This window comes from Periplaneta americana, chromosome 14 (genome assembly GCF_040183065.1).
Source record: "Periplaneta americana isolate PAMFEO1 chromosome 14, P.americana_PAMFEO1_priV1, whole genome shotgun sequence".
Classification (NCBI taxonomy): domain Eukaryota; kingdom Metazoa; phylum Arthropoda; class Insecta; order Blattodea; family Blattidae; genus Periplaneta; species Periplaneta americana.
The window spans coordinates 78510138-78532851 of record NC_091130.1 but is presented as its reverse complement, the minus strand read 5'-3'; the positions used below and the strand labels follow the sequence as shown (position 1 = coordinate 78532851).

Here is a 22714-nt window from a genome sequence, read left to right as displayed (position 1 = left end):
ATGCTTTGTGTGCTAACTAAAATCAAAACCTAAGATAGCACTAATATAACACAAGAGAAATATGACAAAAGGATTCATCCAGTCACCATGAAAGGAAGTTAGGTTTCCTGCTGGGTCTCGCAGTCAGTAAGAGAGAGAGTTTTTTTTGTGGTGATTATGTGATTAAAATGGTTTTCTATAGGTTTACTATATACAACAGCAAGTGTTTTTCTTATGTACTCACTAACCTTGCCCAATAAGTGAAAATAACATTTTCAAAGAATTTTCCAAATGTCAAAGTTCTTAGTTGTCATGTACTGGTAGTCATAATCTGGTTAGAAAATTAAGAGAGACTGAAAGTGTACTAGATACTAAAACAGTGATGGGAAACAGCCTCTTGCAGAGAGCTTAGCTTCTCCCTCTACCTTAGTTGCTGTTGTATGTAGATACTCATGCTGACTGCTCTGTTTACAATATGAGTTCCCCGTCCCTATACTAGAAGCATAGGAGACTACACGTATCGACTTAGGAAACATGAAGAGTAAATATAACACAGTGATGAACGTTTTTAAACAAAACTGTGTATGTTCTTTCAATTCTTAATGTAACAACAATTAGTAGTAATAAGTAACCATCCAAGAGATTCTATTGCTACCATCTTGCAGGCTGCATGAGAGAAGCCATAGTTTGGCTGCAGACAGCAACTTTAATGGTAAGAAAATAAAATGGGCACACTGTATATTGTAGTAGATTCAAAGATCTACAGAGTGTAAAAAATAAGGAGTAAAATTTAAGGAAGAAATTCTCATATGTATCTAGAGAAGAAAAACAGGTTATAACAACATGGGTCCGGAAATGCTTAATTTCTGACTTATCAATGCGTTTATTTGCCGGAAGTATGATACACTATGTTGAAATTTCCTTATATGAGTTGCTCAAAATTTCCACCTTCTGCCTGAATATAGGCCTCAGCTCATCTCATTGAAATCCGAATATGCTACAAAATTCCAGGCATAGTGCATATTGTCTGACAGGCTGCCACAATTCGATGGAGAGTTGCTGCATCACCCACAGCAATCAGATGCATCAGCGACTGTAAGTACCCCTACAGAAAGGAGTCTGTTAGTTTAAATCTGGTGAGCGTGGAGACCAAGCAATTAGTCTACCTCTACCTATCCAGTGACCACAATAACGTGTATTAAGGTGCCTGCAGGTACAGGTACAGCGAATAAAATATGCAGGAGCACCATCTTACATGGAGAATACCCTTTAACAGAATACTAGTGGTACCTATGTTATCCAAGAAAGCAAACAAAGCAGTGTGTAAGAAATCTGTTGTAAGCCTGTTCCAAAGTACAGTGAGGGACAGAAATGTCAGTATTTTCTAAGTCAAAGAATGGCACACTGCGCATTGCTCTGGGCCAAAAGCCTGGTTTATACCATGAAGAGATATTCGTTTCTCTTTTCTGTTTAAATATGACATATCTATACTGAGGAGACATTAAAACATGGGGAAAGTTACTATATTTAAAATACGTATACAAATATACAGACGTAAAATGCTGTAGTTTTTTAGAAAAAACAAACCTGAAATATGCAGAAGAGCTTGGAGCATTCTAGCTGTAACAGCTAATGCTAAAATACTTGAGCCACTCAACTTTTTTGTCCCTCACTGTACATGGGACCCAACAGGTAATCACCAAGAATGCCAGGCCATATGTTGATGAAGAACCTCTGTTGGTGAGAACATTGAACTGTTGGAAATTCTGTGTTCCATCTCTTGTGGAGTGCATTGAGGTCATACTTCAAAGTCTGATAACTTAAAAATTGTTATAACCTGTTTTCTTCTGTATGTATGAGAAATTCATTCTTGAAGTTTTGTTCTGTATTTTTGTTACATTCTGTATATAAAATTATTCAATAAAATCACGAGTGTGCTTATGTTCCTGAAGTGTGTATTTCTCTCTGTTTGCATATAGTGGTCTTCGATGGACACTAGCACAACTGGTGATGCAGAAATCGAAACTGGGTTTAGAAAACCCTGTCGACATGGTATATCATGTACAACCGTGGATGATCGTGTCTATAATACCATTTGCTATTGGTTTTGAAGGTGAGAACAAACGAATTCGCAGTAAGTAAAGAACAGGGCTAGGATTTCTGTAAAGTTGCATCTCTTCGGTGACAAACCAGAAACATAACTACTTTAGTATTTAAGTTACATGTTTTATGACAAATTAAATCTTTTAGAATGTACCTATTACAGTATTTTTTGTCACTTATGTATAAAGTTTTTGGCAGTTTTCTTCTTCTGTTCCATTATGCCATTAGGTGCCTGGTTCGACTTGGTTCATCCATCTCCTGGAGTGACTTCTATTTCTACATAATCTCTTTATTTCCGTTTCTATTGCCCATTATCTCTTCTGTGTTCTCCCACTTAATTCTATCTCTTCCTATTTTTCCCTTAGTTCGCATTTTTGTAACCTGCTTGGGTTTCCTTTCTTCTGACATATGTGTGACGAAACCACTTCAGTTGCCTTTTCCTTAGTACCATATCCTCTTTTGGTTTACCTCTTATCTTATCCTCTCTTTTCTAATTCGATCATGTCGGGTCTTCCCAACAGTTTTTATAAATTCTTAGGTTAGCATCTTTTTTGTGTTTATTGATATAGTAGTCAAATTGATGATTACTACGAACTAAATCCACGAGACATTGTTTGTTTTAAGTATGCTTCTATTGTATCAATGCAAGTGGAAAAGAGCTTTTAAAGGTATAAATCTTTGTTGGCTGACAACAGACAGTCATTCTCATTTGAGAATCTCCACAATGTATTCATTATTCATTGAAACTCATGTACAGTACATTGTTTTGCAATTTGTGTCATAATTTTTTTTATAATTTTATGAAGTAAAGAGATTAACAGCATTTTTATTTAATTTTCTCTCTGGTAGTAGATTCAAGGGAGATATCCGTTCTGTAAAAATGAAAATATATTTTTGAAAACTGTAATTTTATTAAACATATAAAAATTATTAATTAATTTCAAGATTTTTATATTTACGAAAATTAGAGTCTGAATCGATTGTTACAAGATCTGGACCTTGTGTACAGACATCTCTACAAAATTGGGCAGAAAAGTATTATGAATGAACACTGATTTTATTGCCCATGAGAAGTATATAACGTATTTCAAGTTTTAGATTATTTTTTTTTTAATTTTCAGGTTATTGTATGGTTATTTTAGATAACAACTGCATATCTGGTTGATTTTTAGGTCATTTAAATCCTGGCCCCTAGTAATGAATTTGTAAGAGCCTCTTGTATGTCTTTACCGCATCTGTGGTGTGGGAATAATTTCAATGAAATTTGCAGTGGTTATGCACTCTGTTATGGCTCTTAATCTTGTTACAGTACGCATTTAAAATTCTGCCATTCTTTGTTTCACCATGGAACCCCGAACGAATGTCCATACTCGGTGCAGGGAAAGACGTATTCTGTGTTAAAATTAGTTTATAGTGTAGGATTTTGTTAAGATTGTTTTCAGTGTTTCTCTCGATTATCACAGAGTTTGTTACATTGATTCACATTTATCACTTTTCCTCTAGCCGACTTTTTTAATTGACTATGTAACAATGATGTATTATTGATATGGAACTTCCGGGCTAAGATGCCGTGGTCTACTGGTATAGATATTCCCAGACATTTCGTCTACTACTGGGGCAGACATCTTCAGTGGTGAGGTACCCTAAGTCTAAGTCTTCTGCTAGGGGTACCTATGGCAACTGATGTCCTGATGTTTGCTGTCCTTATTTATAGAGCCGGGGATTGGCCTTGGTGTTCCGTTGTCGCGGTGGTCTGCACCCAATGGATCTCGGTAGCCTTGGACTGTTAGTGGCATTCCGTTGTCACCACGACCAGTCCAAGGCCACCGAGATCCAATGGGTGCAGACCGCCATGACAATGGAATACCAAGGCCAATCCCTGGCTCTATAAATAAGGACAGGCAAACAGTCAAAGTATCAGTTGCCACAGGTAGGCCTACCGCAGTAGTAGACGAAACGTCTGGGAATATCTATACCAGTAGACCATGGCATCTTAGCCCGCAAGTTCCATATCAATTAAACACCAGCCGTGAAAGCCTACATGCTAAGATGATGTATTAATTGGGCGTCATTCTACCATTGACAGAATTGGTGATAGCGAGATGATAATTCCTCAAGAGGATTCGAAGAATTTCCTATGGGATTACCTGACATTTGGCGACTTTTCTTATACTCTTTTATTTCATTTATTGTATTCCATAGATATTACTTTAGTATTGAAGCTTTAAGATGTGGAACAAGTCAAAATGTTACAAGATTACAATTTTTTGGCGAGATGAAGTGAGGTGAAGCCGAGGATTCGCCATAGATTACCTGGTATTTGCCTTATGGTTGGGGAAAACCTCGGAAAAAATCGCAGCTCCAGATCAGCAGGCTAGCGAGTCTGCTGACTGAGCTATGTTGGTGGCTCTACAAAAAAATATATAGTAGCCTACATAGCAATCAGATTATTAAATTTACAAAGCTATAAAATATAATACATAGCAAGTAAGTTAATTCAATTTAAAAGCATAAACAATTCAATTAATTGAGATATATAAAACTTGATAATACATACTAGCCTATGTAAATTATTTCAATCAATCAATCAATTAATCAATCAATCTTCTTAATGTATCAAGCTGTTTGCTGACAACATAAAGTCCACCATAGTCCACTATAGTCTATTCAGTTTTTGTTTTTCGCGAGAAATTAATATGTTGATCGGTGTTCATTATAGATGCTTGTTGCTAGTAGCCAGAGTTGGGGGTGTTTATTTGCAACCAAGACCTTTTCAAGTGATATATCTATCCAGTGCTTTTGCTTAAGTAAAGTCTCATTTTATAAACCTATGGATCAAAATTGACTCTCTTCTGATAAAGGAAACATTTTACAGTCTGTACAAAAGAAACTTCAAATTATAAGCATAAACAATTCATCAGTTGAGCTATACAAACTACTATTCAATTTACAGCATATACAATTCATCAGCCAAGCTATACTAAAATATACAATTAATTCAATTTACAAGCATATTATAGTTGAGCTATACAAAATTGTATATTTCATATCAAGTAGAATAATTCAATTTACAAGCATACACAATTCATCAGTTGTGTAGAAGGTATGAGTATGTAGAAATTTGGTTAATTCTGTTCTAAACTTTTAAGATAATTAGGCAGTGCATTGAAGATTATAATACATGACTAGTGAACTCTTTTTTATAACAGCTTAGACTAACAGAGGGTAGATGGAGATTTGATATATGTCTTTTATTAAAATTATGAATGTTTTGATTAGTACTAAACGTATCTCGGTTTTTAATATAAAACATCATTAAGGAAAGAATGTACTCACAAGGTAAGGTCAGTCCTGAAGAATAGTTCTTGGTAATGGATCCAACAACTATGTCCTATTTTCCCTGACTTCCCTGATGATGACGATATGTAGTTATGAAATGTTGACTGTCACTGCTATGATACGGTGCAAGTACCCAAAGACCTCGCAGCATGTTGATAACAGGGAGCAGATGTTGATGACCTAAAAATCTACTTAAAATGCCCTTAAACTAATGGAAAAATGACATTTAAATATTATTGAAAGTACTTGCACCACAACTTCTTAAAAATTAGTCATTAGTTTCAATGACTGCTCTGCAAATCTCGGAGAGAGGAGGCAACTTCCTGGAATTTGGCTAAAATAAAGGAAAAGGACATGCAAGAAAATGAAGGTTTTACGGGAAAACTATAGATTTCAATGAGGTTTTACAATATGTTTCAATCCGAGTGGTCCAAGTCAGTGCCTTCATTCTCCGTCTCCTTCTCCTTCCACTCTACACTTTTGTTACCAGATCTTCCAGATGGGGGAGTGTGAATGACAAAACAAATTGTGGGCGCAGCATACATTCTTACAATCTTTGTGCTAAAAATGTACATCCCTTCTGAATCATATTGGGGACATAACGTCCTGTCCAGGATATGGTGAATGTTTCTCCCCTTCCAAACATAAATTCTAAAGACACCCTCGTACCAACAAAAGAACAATAGCAGTCAAAGTCCTCACTTAAACTAAGCTGTTGTCAAGCATTTTATATTACTTCCGTCATGTGAAATGAAGTCTTCAGTGGAATGAGGGATAGACTTTAGCAGTGGCGTATACTGGTTAAAGGGTTTGGGCTACCGCTGACCCTATTATTACACAAAATATATCTAACAATTAATTACTTTAATTTTAATTACTATGGTAAAACTAGTAATACAAAATTATTACATTATGTTATATTATAAACTTTTTCTTTTGTAATTTCCTTGGGCTACCACCGGTAGCCCCGGTAGCCCGCAAAATACGCCCCTGGACTTTAGGCTTCGTTCCAAATTATAAAACTCAAACTTCACTATTATTCACTTATTCAGTAGATAATTTATTACTACTGACCTATTTGCTTATAAAAAGATTTAACAAACCTATCGGTAAAGAAGAAAGTAAAATGCATTCCAAATGATCTAAAAGTTCTTCAAAGTATTAAAAATGACCAAAACATTCCGAAAAAATATATAAAAATGACCTATTAGTTCAAAAAAAGTAAAAAATGCAGTATAAGAAATTATTTTTTTACGTTGATATTAACATAGAAAGGATTTATACATTAATAGGCATCGCCGTAATGTGAAAAATAAGAAGATTACTTTTCATCAACATCCGCCCCCTATTGATAACCATCAAAGTCTCAAATCATACTGTGGAAAACAGTGTACATATTTGCATTCTTATTCTTATAAGGATAGAAGAACACTAAAAATGTCTACCAGGAACATAAAAGTCCACACTAAATGGAAATGTCTAGCAAAACATCCATGGAAAAAGGAACTGAGAGAACGACTACTGTGCTCTTTCGCCTGTGGTAGGGGTTTCTTACCCGACCAGTGAGTTGAGATAACAGTACTGTGTTGCAGGTTTGGCTCTGGCTGGCACCTGCAAACTGTTCCGTTTCCATGAGACATCTGTGCTGGCAGTCACACTGCTGCAGATCGTGTCAGGCGCCATGCTGGCTTTCTGTATGGAAGTAGCTGAGTACATGGTGGTCACCAATACCTCCAGCCTCACACTATCTGTAGCGTGCATATTCAAGGTGCGTCATTCAGTGAATAGTGACCAAATAAATGTGATGTTCCGCACAAAAGAGACCATAGGGTGAAGAACATCCGAATTCACTTTTTGACACATTATGAAAGAGGATTTCATGCTAAATCATGCTTTTCAGAAAACTTCTACTTTAAATCAATAGAAAGTTATTGAACTTTCAATCCTACTCATTTTTAAAAAAACACCTGAAGAAAGACTCACCTTATTCAAAATTTAATGCTGAATTCAGCTGTAAGGTTAAATTTGTGTAGAACAAGACTTTATAGGAAAATCAAAACACACTACTCTCTGAAAACAATAGCACAATGGAAAATAGAGCGGAGTTATACAAAACAATCTTAGTTTACAGCTTCATTTTGTACTTAATTAACAAAAATAATGGTGATGAAAGTACGAATAATAATGATAACATATTATTATAAATAGTGGAGGAAGAATTACAATTTATTATGATTGTAAAAAACAAGTAAATATCCAGGAGAGTATGAATCAGGAAACTTAAATTGACAACCCAATAGATTAGTAAAATTACAAACTGAACTGAACATTATATAACTAACCTAAATTAATAACTAATTTAACTGAACCTAACCTAATGTAAATTATTAATAATAAGTTAAGGAAAAGAAATAACATAGACATCTTACAAAAAATTGCTGACTGCATTATAGAAGATAATGTTCCTTTTTCAAATAATGCATTGCTCTCATAAAAGCTCTTTACCATCTGTTGGTCGGTTTTTGAGCTACTAAGTACTTCTAGTTTTTCAGAAAGGATGTATATACCTTTTGCTGTCAAAAACAGAAGTTGTGAAAATTGTAATAATTGGTCATCCTATAAAATCAACTCTCGGAAGCTAAGACACCGTACTCTACAAATTTAGTGTGCAAAGTTCTATCATTGTATTGTATTTATTAACATTCCTTGGTATTCATACATTGCTTCACAGCTAGAATATGGAACAAGTCAAAAAACTTAATACTATTATAAAGTCTTAATTTATAGTCACAGTCTAGATGAAATATATACAGAAGAGATTTTCAATATAGTCTACTAGTACAACACAAAGTTTTAGTATCAATTTCATGAAGCGTTATTGAATGTCATGAATTCACCTACAGAATAGAAGGCGTGAGAAATTAGGTACTTCTTTAATTTGGCCCTAAATAATCTTATGTTTTGAGTTTCATTTTTTATATCGATAGGGAGGCTATTAAAAATTTTTACTGCCATATAATGCACTCCTTTTTGATAGCATGATAGACTTGCCGATGGAGTATGAAAGTCATTTTTTGACGTGTATTTATGCTATGAACTGTTGAATTAGTTACAAAGTTTTCACGATTATATAAGGCGAGGATTATTAATGAAAAGATATACTGACAAGCCATGGGCATTATTTGTAGTTTTTTGAAAATAGTCCTACAAGATTCCCTAGATTTGGCACCTACTATTATTCTAATTACTCTTTTTTGTAATAGGAATATACTGGAATTTCCCCAGAATATTATTCCAAAACTCATTACCGAGTGAAAGTATGCAAAGTATATTGTTTTTAAGGTATTGATATGTACTATCTTTTGCATAGATCTAATAGCAAAACATGCTGAATTTAGTTTGGGGGTAATATCTACTGTTACATGTATTGTCTGGAACATTTCAACGGAGAGGGAGTGACTAGGTAAGCATTTGTGGTTTTTCTTGAAATTGCCGATGTCCCCTGCTGGACCATAAATAATCTGGTCAGCCTAGATATAATACAAGTAAATAGTTTACAATGCCAGGATTAGTTTACTCGTGTAGTCTGAGCTAAAGCACCTTATTAAATGAGTGGCACTGCTTCACTTCCCTGCAGGAGGTTTGCACCTTAATCCTGGCCGTTGAGGCTGGTGATCGTATGAACTTCATCAACGTGGTGGGGCTGCTCTGTTGTCTGGGTGGAATTGCATGTCATGTGGTGCACAAGGCGGTCGTTGCTGGCAGACGCAGCAACATGGATGACTCACTGAACAGCAAGCTGGCTGACAGCAGCTCAGACCTTAGGGTGCCGCTGCTGGGAGACTCCTCCGTCATGTTCATGGCAGGTAGCATCAACAGTACAGACGAGAGTGACGAGGACACCTCCAATGTGCTGTTTGACATCATGCAGAGAAGGGACAACCCGAGGTAGCAATGCCTCCTGTGCCAGCAGTACTGCTAATCAGGGAACACTTTATTACTAAACCCATATGTACTTAGAATACCTTATTCCTCCCACAGAGAGCCAGAGAGCATCAGTAGTCATGATTTAAAAATTAAGATTAAATTACCGATGCTCAGATCATAGAGGACACCTCACGCAAGTTTTTTCTGTCCATGACCCTCTGAGATGGGAAACTGGAAACTACATTTACATCACTCAGGAATGCTGTATACATCACAATCCAATCACGAATTAGCTAGTAGTTGGTTCGTTTAGGCTTCAAGATAGTTATCCAAAATCCACGTGAGACATCTTCCCAACTGTCTTATCACTAGAGACGAGAATTTCATGCACTATAAAATCCCAAAATATGCATGCATTTATGCGCTATCAAAATATGAAACATGCATGAAAAAGCGAAAAATACATGAAATAAGCACTTTAATTTTTGTTCCAATTGTCTTATTTCATGCCACTTTTATTTTATTTATTTATTTATTTTTTTTTTTGCACAGTTAACGACTAACAACATTTTTCTAAATTGATTTCTGTGACGTTCCTGTGCTTGTCAGTCAATATGTTTTTGTAGGCAGAGAATGACCTCTTTGCACCGCAAGAAGTTATGGGTGCAAACTTGAATGAACATATTTGTGACAGTGTCAGGTCAAATTCTTCATTCAAGTTTTCGCCATAAATAACCTTCACTGAAAAAAGGAATCCTTAGTCCAGGTTCGCATTTATGACCCTGTCCAGTTTGTTTTTCGCCACTACACCCACTTTCCCACGGGCATAACTGAGGGATCTATGGAATTCTTTGCCTTGCAATATGCAAAGCAGATGCGACATGCTGGTTGACTTGAAATTTTTATATTTTATCTGAAATTATAATAGATCTTATGGTTACTTAGATACGATTTAAAAGTGGACATCGTAATTTAATGAATTATTTAAAAAAGTTTTGTAATTTTTTACATAGAACAACTGCTATAAAAATATTCGGAAATAGAATAGCAGTCCTTACCTATTTACTCCAACAATCGCAAGAATACGACATCCCCATTTGATCTAATATAACCCTTTCCTTTAATCCACTATGCAAAGAGTACACTTTTGGAATCTTTAATTGGAAGCATATTAGAACCACATTAACACACGCAAACAGAATAAACAAACACATTAACCACTAACGAGGTTCACACACTGCAAAGACAGTTTAACGAATGATTTCAATTTTAGAAGAATCTAAATTGTTACTATTAATTGGAAAAGGGAGAGAATTTATAACCTCCCTGAAAGAGGGTGCTTTTGACCTAAATTATTTGTTGGCAGTTTCCTTAAACCCTCTACATTTCCTCTCTACTATTCTCAAAATATCCAACCTACCGGTAATAAATCCATTTATGACACACAGTCTATAGAGGAGTAAAGTGTTGTAAAATTGAACTTCCGTCGAAGAAAAGGTCCTTTAACATCTTATTGTGAAAATCTTAACATTTTTTCATTTTTCTGTTATTTAGTTTTTTCTTTTCCTTCTTCAATCCTGATTACTGAAGCTACAATAAGGGACATAAAAATCGAGAAATGAGGTGTTCCCTCAAAACCATTAAAACATGCATTTAAACTGAATATAATGTATATTATATGCATTATTAAGCTAAAAATTGCTTAAATATGCATTATGCATGTTTTTAACCACAAAAAAGGCAAATATGCATGCAAATATGCACGGAAAAGTACACATATTTGGAACCGGAAAGTAATGAAATGGATAAGTATTAAGTTTCAGCGATGTCCTATGTTCCTATAAAAACATGCATTTGCATGGAATTCTCGTCTCTACTTATCACCCTTTAAGTTGATAATTCAGTATTTGGTTGTGCTGTCATCATTAGTCATGAGAGGAACCAATTTTTGCTACACAGTGGCAGTTTCTTTCTTTGTGAATTTAATTTTCAGCTAAAAATGTAATAATTTCCTTTATGATCCAGTAATGTGTAGTAACTGGACGTTATTCTGGGAAATATAATTTCTGTAAATTATAAAGGATGAATTTAAGAATACAGTGATGCTGCCAGACTTCGAAAGTAGTAGAGATATCTGTGAAATTCTCCAAAACTGTACATTTTTCTTTCTTAAACACGTCTTGAAAATTAAGTGAAATTTATTTTTGTCTTACTTATTGGGATTTTTCCATAAAGTATTGTACACACTCTCAAAGTCAGATCTCTATACATTTGTCCCGTGAAAGTTTTCATTGGTTGCAGTGCCATTTCTTAACCCTTATGCCACAGGCTGACTTCACTTCTAATGGTGAACTCATTCTCGTACCCCAAGTTGATACTCTCTATGAAATCATCACTCATACATCTCCAGAAAATCAAAATACTTTCTTCTTCATTTGACCATTTGTAAGCACATACAACATTGATCTGACAGAAAGTTTCTTGTAACTAAGTTGTATCTGAGGTCACTGAAATCTATTCTTACAATTGCACACAATTCCCAACTTGTGATGTGTTAGTTCTCAAAAATCAACTGATTCTCTTTCTTCTTTTTCTCTTCTGTTACTGCAGTGCAGGGGCGACCAAGTTTTAGCATTTATTTAATTATTTTACCCAATTCCCTGTATCACAGCTTTGATATTGTCCATAACACTTCTTAAAACATTCTTTAACTTCAGTGGATATGCTTTCTATTCAAGTATTTTATCATATGTCACAGCTTCAATGAATATCACTGCCATGTTCCATTTGTTTCATTGATACAGTTATTCCATCTGATGGAGAGAAGTGAAATTTTCAGGATACGTACGAAAATAGCCTAATAATCACACGAAACAGTCGAGATTACTTTTCATGATCGTACTAGCAAGATAAGAAAATTAAGACAGTACTGTACTTCCTAAACAACCATATTATGTAGTTGCGTATTATAATCTACCTTCCCAGCAATTAATCTCATCTTTCTGACCCTAGAAAGTTGTTTGGGAATGGCAATTAAAAAATATTGCCTTGCATACCTCACTTTTATTTAAGAAAAGTATACAGTCTATATGTGATTATACTAAACAGTTCAACTTGTAAAAAAAAACAGCAAAAATGTTTTGGGGTTAACTGTATTATCAAACCAATTCTTACAGATACGGTGTAGTAACAGAGGTTCTATCTTGACTGTTAGTGTTTTTTTTTCTGTTAACCTATTAATCAGTGGCAAAATTGGTATTAAGAAGCCTTTATAATCCTCCTACCCTTAAGAAGTAGTAATACTGAATAATCCAGAAAGACCCACAATGAATACCGGTACAATACAATTCATTGAACTGGAGGTACTTTCTAAAACATGTGGGTTTACATATAAATTTGTTACCCTTGGAATAGACGTTCGTATGATCAGGGAACAATAGGAGACACATTCCAATAAGAACATAAATTTTGTCACTTTTATACACTACATTTTCGTAATTTGTGAAATATTTTATATGGTGTCAGAATATGGGTGTCACATTGCCGTTACATAAGCAGTTTTTTTCTTAACATGTGTGTATATTTCAAAAGGTTGTCTTTGGTAACCTACAGCACATTCTGAAGTATTTTTGAACAAGCATTTGGCTTCTGGAGCTTTGTATAATTGTCTACAAAAATAGCACAAACTTTGTATGTATAGACTATTCTTAAAATCAGCTTAGCAACAAAGATATTTTATTAACTTAAACTTTGGACACTTCGAACAAAAGATTAAAGATGTATGAACCCCTAAAATATTGTCACAGTTATACATAAAGTGTATGTTTCTTTTTAACTTCTATGTGACAAATTTCATTTTCAAGTTAAAATTCGATTCTTTTGATTTTCTTTCGTGCAGATGAGAAAAACAGTTCCTAAGAATCACGATGTAAACTTTGGGATCTGAATTTATTTTTTAAGTCCAAAACATTAATTCCACAGCATTTCTTGTGAAGTAGTACAGTGCACCATATACAGCTTACCGACATTATAACTGGTTGTAGTGCACATATGTAGTGGAGAGATCCCATTGGTCTCTTGCATGGGAGGAAAACGAATTGGCAGTGATTTAGGTCTATAGTCCCGTACAAATAATGCTATGATAAGAGGTTGATCTTAACTTTTATCAAAGTATATATTGAAATGATGTCCGTTTTTCTGGATGCAAAAATCACATCGGTGTAAAAAATTCTGAAACACCTTCTGCACACACCCACTTTCTGATCATGAAGAGGAACTTCATGCACTAAATGATGATTTGCAGTGTCCCAGTGCCTTGTATTCTGACAATGAACATAATGCTTAAATGGAGTCAAGCTTCATCTGTCATTAATTGAGATAGATCAACACTACCATCATGATCAGATGCAACATCCACTAACAAAATTCACGCGAATAACTGGATCCCCTTGCTGTAATCCATGAACCACTGTCACTCTATAAGGATAAAAGCGCAGCATTTTTAGTCTTAATGCTGATCTTTGTGACATGTCGTATTCTTGTGCTAATCAACGTGAAGCTTTGCAAGGATTTACCTGCATTCTTGTCTGAATATCCGCAAGTTTCTCCTCTGTCAACCTGACCTCCTTCAGTTTTTCTTTTTGTCTAAAACAGACCCTACCTGTTTTTCGCCACTCTTTCTAAACAGTTCAGTTAGGCACGGTCTTGAAGGGACTGTATCATAGGTAGCACCATGGAAACAGTGTCGTAATTTACGTGCACAATTGTAAGATTCTTGCATCCAGGAAGGTAGACATCATTTTCACTTTCAATGTATGATTTGATAAAAAGTAAGATCAACATAACGTTTTCTTATGATCGCTTACTGGCACATTATTTGTACAGGACTATAGGCCTAAATCACTGCGGATTCGTTTTCCTTCCGTGTGAGAGAGAGGTCGGATCTCTCCACTAACAAGTGTGCTACGACCGGTTATAATGCCAGTAAGTTGTATATGCACACACTGTATTTAAATATTTATACTACATGCACAATAAATTTATGTTAAACACAAAACCAATACCGGTATATATGTTTATGGTTTAGATTGAGTGCAGACACCTCTAAAAAAAAACTATTTCTACAACAATACAATATACAATATGATAATCTTAATACAAAACCAAATCTGCTCCTTTCTTGTTCTATGAAACAATCAAATTATTTTATTTTTTATTACGAAAATGTGTAATTTGTAATTGCAGTGAATATTTTAGCATCCATTCCGTTTTTTGTAATTTAAAAACAATCTTTAATTTTTATTGGTCCATGTAATAGCTCTGCTCCTTTGTTCTAAGTCTGAACTTAAGCTGACATTTGATGTTGGCTTAATAGTATTTAAGCCTGGAAACCCACATATTGATCTTTGCAGTATATTATATACAGACAGTGTGTACGAGGCTGTATTGAATTCCATCTCATTAGTTACCATAACATTCCTGCTCGATCTGATCACATCTGTATTATGGCTTGGAGAAGCCTATTAAAAAGGGCTTTAATCCGAAACTTTGCTTGCTGTAATAGACCTTAAATAAATAAACATGACATGCCAAATGCCTGAAAATAAATATTCTTTAAAGGATTTATTATAATACACGATTTTTAATGGATATTCATCTGTACAGTTAGGGAAATTTGTTACCTATTTAGATCGTGCCTTGACAAGTCTACTGAACAAGATTGCACCTCCTGTTTTTGTTCTAATATGAACGAAAAAAATGACAAACACGGAACATTTTTATTAAAACAAATGATTGTGGTTCCTAGCCACATTAATCTGAAACTCCGTCCAGATGGGGTGTTAGAAAAATAACATTCTATTGACTATGTTACTAACTTAAAAAATAAAGCTTAATTATAGCACATATTTATAATAATAATAATCAGTCGCAATTATTTGTTTATTTTCTTTGTTAATAAAATATTTATGGAGAAAGTAAAGAGTGAAGTGTTTTTAAGGGACACACTGCTACTTATACGATAATCTATTGATAATGTATACAGCAATATACAGAATTTCCCAGCTGAAGCATTGACCTCATTTAATGTACTAGAACTGTTCAAAGATGCTTTTCTGTAATAGTGTGAAGTAATATAAAAATCGAAGCGAATTTCCCTTAACTTTAAAATGTATTCTTTATTATCTACTAGAATGAGAAAATTGTGAGTAAATATTTCTGCACTTTTTATGCCAAGCATAAATTAAATTAGCAGCACCAATTATATAAATGTTTTATAAATGTTTGAAGAGTGCAAGAAAGAAGGAACGTGTATATATATATTTTAATTATGAATAGTAGTTTTAATAATAAGAAAGACACTCTTTCAGCTTTCCCAATAACGGGACTGCCTCATTGGACAAAGCACACATGCATAAAATTAAAAAATTAAATTAATGATCACTGTACAATTTCTGACCATAACATTTCTCAATATCGTACCAATAGTAAATTTTGAAATTTTAAATATGCACTTCAGAACACTTCCTTGGATTTCAATGAAAATTGTTTTGTGCTTTTCATATTTCATAGTATGTACATAGTAATAAAATTTGGATTTCTTTTTTCAAGGATAATGATGCACAAATTTAAAGGAGAAATGCAATAGAAAAATCTAATACTTAGATGTGACTAATGTATGTAAATGTTACATAATATTATCGAAGAATTAGTTGTCTAATTAATATTTAAGAAGCAATGTTAAAAGGGCCAGGATGTCTAAATTTATAGCAGAAATCGAATTTTAGTTTTTTATGGAATAATAATAGACATTATGCTGTTATCTGATTTGTATTTTGTGGTCCTTAAAATAAAAGCTTGGGTACGATACTGTAATGTGACTTGTTTCATTAATCTTTTTTCAAACTTTAAATACAGTATTTTCTGAGGAAAATGCAGTCGCAGTTTTGAAATTTCCCACAGTGATAATTTAATTAGGAACAAAATGGTTCATTATGAATGTAAACAACGGACAATTAAGGAAAAATATATTAATTTAAGTTAAAAGTACAAAGTAAATATGTTTTATATGTCGACTAGGACATCATCAGTGTATAGTTTGATGTACATTTATTTCATTATCTCGTTGTTGAAGTTATTTAAATATTTTATTTCACTTAATTGTCAAATTTGTACAAGATATTTCAATACAATTCTAACATCTGTTTCTCCTCTGCTGATTTATAATAAGTATCCAAATTTGGTAAAATTATATAAAAAAAATATATTTCATTTAGCTAGAATTGTATAAAAACTTTTTACAGTCAGGCATCCTTAATAAATAAACGTTTTACAATTTTAATAATGAAGCATGTAATGGATTCAAAATTGATTAAACATTTAAAGAACAAAGTCAAAATTAAAAGTACATCTATTGCAAATGTGACACAAAAATGAGAAGATAATATATATCCGTTTGTGAAATCAGAGTACACACATATAAACAAAAATAAATTATTTCATCTGACTAAAAATAAACTGGATTTTTCTCCTTTTTTAGAAGTATTAAATCAACTGGACTTTTCTCCTTTTTTTAAAAGTATTAAATAATTTTAACTCTGGTGGACTACAACTCTTTAACTAAAGCATTCTTGTCCATATATGCTTTTGCCATGTAAGCACGTCATATAAAGTTTACAAGAATTAAACAAATAAAATAAAATTTGGTTACAAGCAGACATTTGCCCCCCCCCCCTTGCACTCTTCATACATTTATGATACCATCGTGCTATTTTATAAGGCTTCATACATTTATGATACCAGGGTGCCATTTTATAAGATGTAAAATAAATTTCATATTTTAATTTGAAAGTAATTTCAAAGTAAGTAAGTATAAATGACACTCGGGAGGAAATTAAACGCAGAATAAATATGGAAAATGCGTGTTATTATTCGGTTGAGAAGCTCTTATCATCTAGTCTGCTGTCAAAAAATCTGAAAGTTAGAATTTATAAAACAGTTATATTACCGGTTCTTCTGTATGGTTGTGAAACTTGGACTCTCACTCTGAGAGAGGAACATAAGTTAAGGGTGTTTGAGAATAAGGTGCTTAGGAAAATATTTGGGGCTAAGCGCGATGAAGTTACAGGAGAATGGAGAAAGTTACACAACGCAGAACTGCACGTATTGTATTCTTCACCTGACATAATTAGGAACATTAAATTCAGACGTTTGAGATGGGCAGGACATGTAGCACATATGGGCGAATCCAGAAATGCATATAGAGTGTTAGTTGGGAGACCGGAGGGAAAAAGACCTTTAGGGAGGCCGAGACGTAGATGGGAGGATAATATTAAAATGGATTTGAGGGAGGTGGGATATGATGATAGAGACTGGATTAATCTTGCACAGGATAGGGACCGAGGCGGGCTTATGTGAGGGCGGCAATGAACCTTCGGGTTCCTTAAAAGCCATTTGTAAGTAAGTAAGTAAGTACTTTCAAAGTTTTGTTTAATATAAAAGGAAAGAGAGTTGACAGCAGTTCGTGAATAATTGCTTCATATTTACAGATTTTTGGGCATATGCTGTCATCTTCCATTGGCACTGTCTAAGTGTATAAATATTTCCTCAAATATTCTGTATTTTCGCACCTATTTTCTTACAAAGACTTTTTACACAGTTTTAATAGTTGAATGCTCTCTGTTAGACTGGAGAGTAAATTTTAATTCATACCATGTTCTTTTAATTTAAATTGCATCATGTAAGAGGGAGCAATCTTACAAGGGAAAGTGAAATAAAGCTTTAAATATTTGTTTACTCCTTTTCTTATATTCTCTACTTACTCAACAGATTCCAGTTCTTTACTATGTGTCGACACACATTCCAATTTAGTGCACTTATGGGACAGTCTGTATATATATATATATATATATATATATATATATATATATATATATATATATATATATATATATATATATATATATATGGGTTATGGAATTATGAATGCAATTATACATTTTTATACAGAGAGAAAACATTGTCAAGTTTTGTATTTTGTGCATGGCTGAAACAATTATTATTAGTTGCGAGTGACATTAGATACCTACCTGGCTGATTTAGAGGTCATATTGTGCAGTAACAATATCAGTTGTAAAGCTAATCACAACTGGAGATGTAAGAATGCCAGTAAATCTGTTTCTATTCTGAGACACCAACATTTTTATTGAAGAGTTAACCAACCATTAGATCAAGAAATTTGAAGGTGGCATTGAGAGAAGATGAGTACTTAGTACTTCACCCAGAAGCACAGTATGAATCAGATTTTATTGATTAATCTGTTAACTTAAAATGTAACAGGCAAGAAATGTCAACATTCTTAAGAAATATTTATTAGAATTTTCTTAGTGTAAATATTAGCATTTCTTACATCTCACTCCAATTCAAAGCTAATATTAACCATCAGTATTGATCAACACCATTACTATATGCAACTAAATCAATGCAGAATGTAGACAACTCAAGAATAATTAAAAATCAACACTGAAAGGTTGCTTACATCAGTTGCATTTCCTGCTAGATTTCTTTACTATAAAAATGTGTTACTGCAAGTTTAAACATTTAATCTTTCCAATGCTAGTCATTACTGGTATGTATTAATGCAAGAAAACGCTTGTTTCTGTAAAACCATTCCAACACGATGGTTGCCTTTTACTTTAGGGAGACAACACTATTTGTTCCTGAGTTGAACACTTGTTCACTAGTTGTGATTATAGTCATAATGGTACATGGGTAATTTACATCAGTATTGTTTTGTTTTTGTTAAATGTACAGTTTGAACAGAATCTATAAACTAAATTAATAACGTACCTATTTATGAACATACACAGTTAAGATGGTTCTAAAATATTAGTACTTCATGTATTCATTTGTTTGTTGTATTGTGTGTGAACAATATTTAACAATGTGCCTAAATGTGTGAATTGTGATGTTATAAACCAGTGGCATACTTCAAGATACATTTTATTGGTTTTAAAACAACCGAAGACAAATATATCTTGAAATTAAGAATATAGTTCAGTGCCTAACTTCAGAATATATAAAAATCTGCAGTTTCGAGTACATTTTTATCTAGTTCTTCTGCTCAAAAGGTTTCACGTTGAAATCTAATAAAAAAGGAAATACAATGTGAAGTTATTTTTTTGCATGATGGTGTGTTGTTTCGTACTTACCATTGTTGACACTGCATGTAAGTTGACTATACCACATGATGACTGTTACTGTAGAAATGCTAGAAATAATGTTATTATGATTATTTGCAAAAAGATCACACACAACCAGTTCTCAATTAACTCTACACCTACAAAAAGATTAACACAGTTCTCAACACATTCAAATTATACTTTTTATATTTTCGATTAATTTTGAAGGGCCGCGGTATCTTGACCGTGCAAAGGTAGCATAATCAAATATTAATGGTGGGAGATAAACTTCTATGGAAGAATGCTCAGAAGAATGAAATGAAGAAGAGTACTTCTGAAATAATAAATAATAATATATAAAATTAAAAATTACCTTCATAAAATTTATTTATTTAAACTTACATTACGATCATCATACAAAAACTTCTATAGACTACACTTGTTTGGTAAGTGCATAACAGAACCTCAGAAACAGAAAAAAATCGACTCCATCTCGTTTTTTTTTCCTTCAAATTTTTCCTTGATTCTGTTATACTGTAATGCACCTATCCCATACAAGTGTAATATTCTATAAAGGTTTTTTTTATCTTAAAACTTATGTTTATTAGAAAGGAATGTTCAAAGCCATTTATAGTGGAACTGTTGAAGCAAGAGTAACATAAATTCTAATTTCTTCTCTTGTACAAGACAGATTTTCATTCTTCAGTGTACAAGACAGAATTTCATTCTTCAGAACTGTTTTACAGTGCATACACTTCACAACTACAAGGAATTTCTTATTCAAGAAAATTGAGTAACTTGGCTACCAGCAAAAACTGTCCATCTTTTATGGTAAAAGAATGCATTCCATACTTGTCAGTTGTCCTTGTGCTTAAAGTTCTAATAACCAATTGAAATCAATTTCTACTACGTGAGCTGACAATATAGTCTGGTCAATTTCTTCTGATAACACTTGTATAATAATACAACAAGAAAGCAATATAGTTATAAACAAAACTTTTCATGTAAAAAATTTAGCCATTTAGTAGGTGTTAGCAATTTATCCCACACTTGAGCATTACAATTTTACAGACATTTTAAGTATGCCAATGGGTTATAGAATATAGCACTAATGTATTTTCACTTACATCATTTAAAGATTTGAAGGAATACAAAATACATTCCTGCTGACTGATTTAGAGAAAAGAATTTGAAATATATGGTATAAAGAATTTTCATATCAAGTGTGATATATATATAAATATCTTATAATCAATTTGTTATTATTTTAATTGTGCTAATTATGTATATTCATAGTATTTAATCTAGTTAATTTGTGTTGACGGTAAGGGCACAAGGAAGTTAGAGGATAAATATGTTTTAAATCACGGATGGTGTTGAATAAAGTGTCAGTCTGGAATACTATATGAAGCTCAACATTTTATTGTATTGTATACAAGAAAAATGAATACCTTTCGTTTTCCTTATATCCTTCACCATTTTACAAATACAGCTATTTTAGAGTCTGTACACAGCAGGACAAAGGTTCGCTCAGTGATTCTGTATCTTAAGCCACACTCCATGTGAGATGGGACTTACGGTCCAGAGATAGTTTCATAGAGGAGACGAAAGAGAGAGTTTGTATCTTTAAATAAAAGGGTGGGAATGCTAAGAACAGTCTTGGTGTGGTGTCTTGTGGACATATGAAAAGAATAAGATCATGTGGACACAATAAATATGAAGTTAAGTGACTACGATTGATAGAGTAGAATGGAGAAAGGGAATTAGAAACAGGGTGGCTTTTAATGGAAAATACCGGGCACCAGATCATATGAACACATTGCAATAACTGAAATAAATATACACATACGCACCCACACACACTGCAGGGGTGTGAAAATTATTAGACACAGAATTTTTTTTTTATTTCTAGTTTTCGTTACTATAGACTCCTTCATTCATTAGATATTGGAGTCTTTACTTGATTAGATTTTGGCAACTCTGTTATGAAAAATAGTTGGTGACACTGGTTAGGATTACACAGTCAGCTGTTTATCTGGTGCTGTTGTGATATGGGTCCCAGCTCTTTAGTTCGCTAGCTGATTGCCAGCTCATTCGTTCACGAGCGGCTAGACAGCTCATAAATGACATCGTTCATGAGGTGGTTGTGTAACATGTTGAAACTGTTTCAATAATAGTCTAATGATATTTTGGAATCAGAAGGATAATATGCACAATAATTGTATTAAGTTAAAAAATATATATACCGTAAAATGGGGTAACTTTGCATCATATGAAAAACTTTTTATATAGGACTAGGGTGTTTACGTGAACCAAATTTATCTGTTCATCACTTCCACCAATAGATGGTAGGCCTATATGTGTACAGTATTTTTCCACTGTTCGTGGTCACAGAATTTGTTTATGGTATTTCTATACTTTAACAACAGAACGTGTGCATAATTTGATTGAAATGTAGATCAAATTAATTAGCTTTCATCACAGATGGTGTGCACAATCTCAAGATAAGTTATGCGTGTATCTGTTCCTTATTCATCCATTTAGACTTTCTAGTTTCGCTTGTGCAGCTGTTTTGTCGGCAAATGATGTTACAGAATAATTCTCTAATCAAGGTGAATTTGAGGCTAAATTGGGGTTACTTTGCACAATAACACAAAGATTTTTTTAAATTTTATTTGCATTATTTTGATTTGAAGACCTTCCATGAAGTTTAAAAATGCTTAGACTTTGTATTACAGCTAAATTACTTGAATTCGTTTTTCTTTTTATTACACATGGTCTCTGACTGCCAAACTTGGTAACAATCTCCAAATATGCCAAAGGAAAATGCTGACATGAATACAAATTGCAAATGACCTGAAAGGGAGGATATTATGGAATATGAATGGGAGGATGTAATTGGGAGACTAAATCCACTCAAGAATGTATCATGAAAAGGGCTTGCTTATATTCAATTACAAAATAATACGTATAATTTTTTACAGTTATTCACGTGCTGTTGCCTCGACTTGTTATTTGAAAGAACTGAAAATATTTCTGAAACAACATTTTAGAAGAATGTGACCACTTATATTGAAATTTTGTGTAGTTTTTCAAAAAAGTTTACTATTTATAGCAGTTTTTGAATTTGTGTTTCCATTTTTTCTGTTTCTGATACAGTATATTTCATTGTTTAATATGTGTATGGT

At 33.3% G+C, this 22714-nt stretch overlaps 1 protein-coding gene across 6 annotated transcripts in view; it reads left to right on the top strand.

Annotated features, from left to right (window-relative positions):
* Positions 1-20930, top strand: part of LOC138713485 (solute carrier family 35 member C2) — a 113551-nt gene extending 92621 nt beyond the window's left edge. For all 6 annotated transcript variants that reach the window (XM_069845639.1, XM_069845637.1, XM_069845638.1 and 3 more), the window contains 3 exons: positions 1959-2092; positions 7014-7189; positions 9059-20930. In XM_069845639.1, the coding sequence (XP_069701740.1) occupies positions 1959-2092; positions 7014-7189; positions 9059-9373 (625 nt within the window). In that variant the 3' untranslated portion in view covers positions 9374-20930. The remainder of the gene's footprint in view (positions 1-1958; positions 2093-7013; positions 7190-9058) is intronic.
* Positions 20931-22714: the final 1784 nt, after the last annotated feature.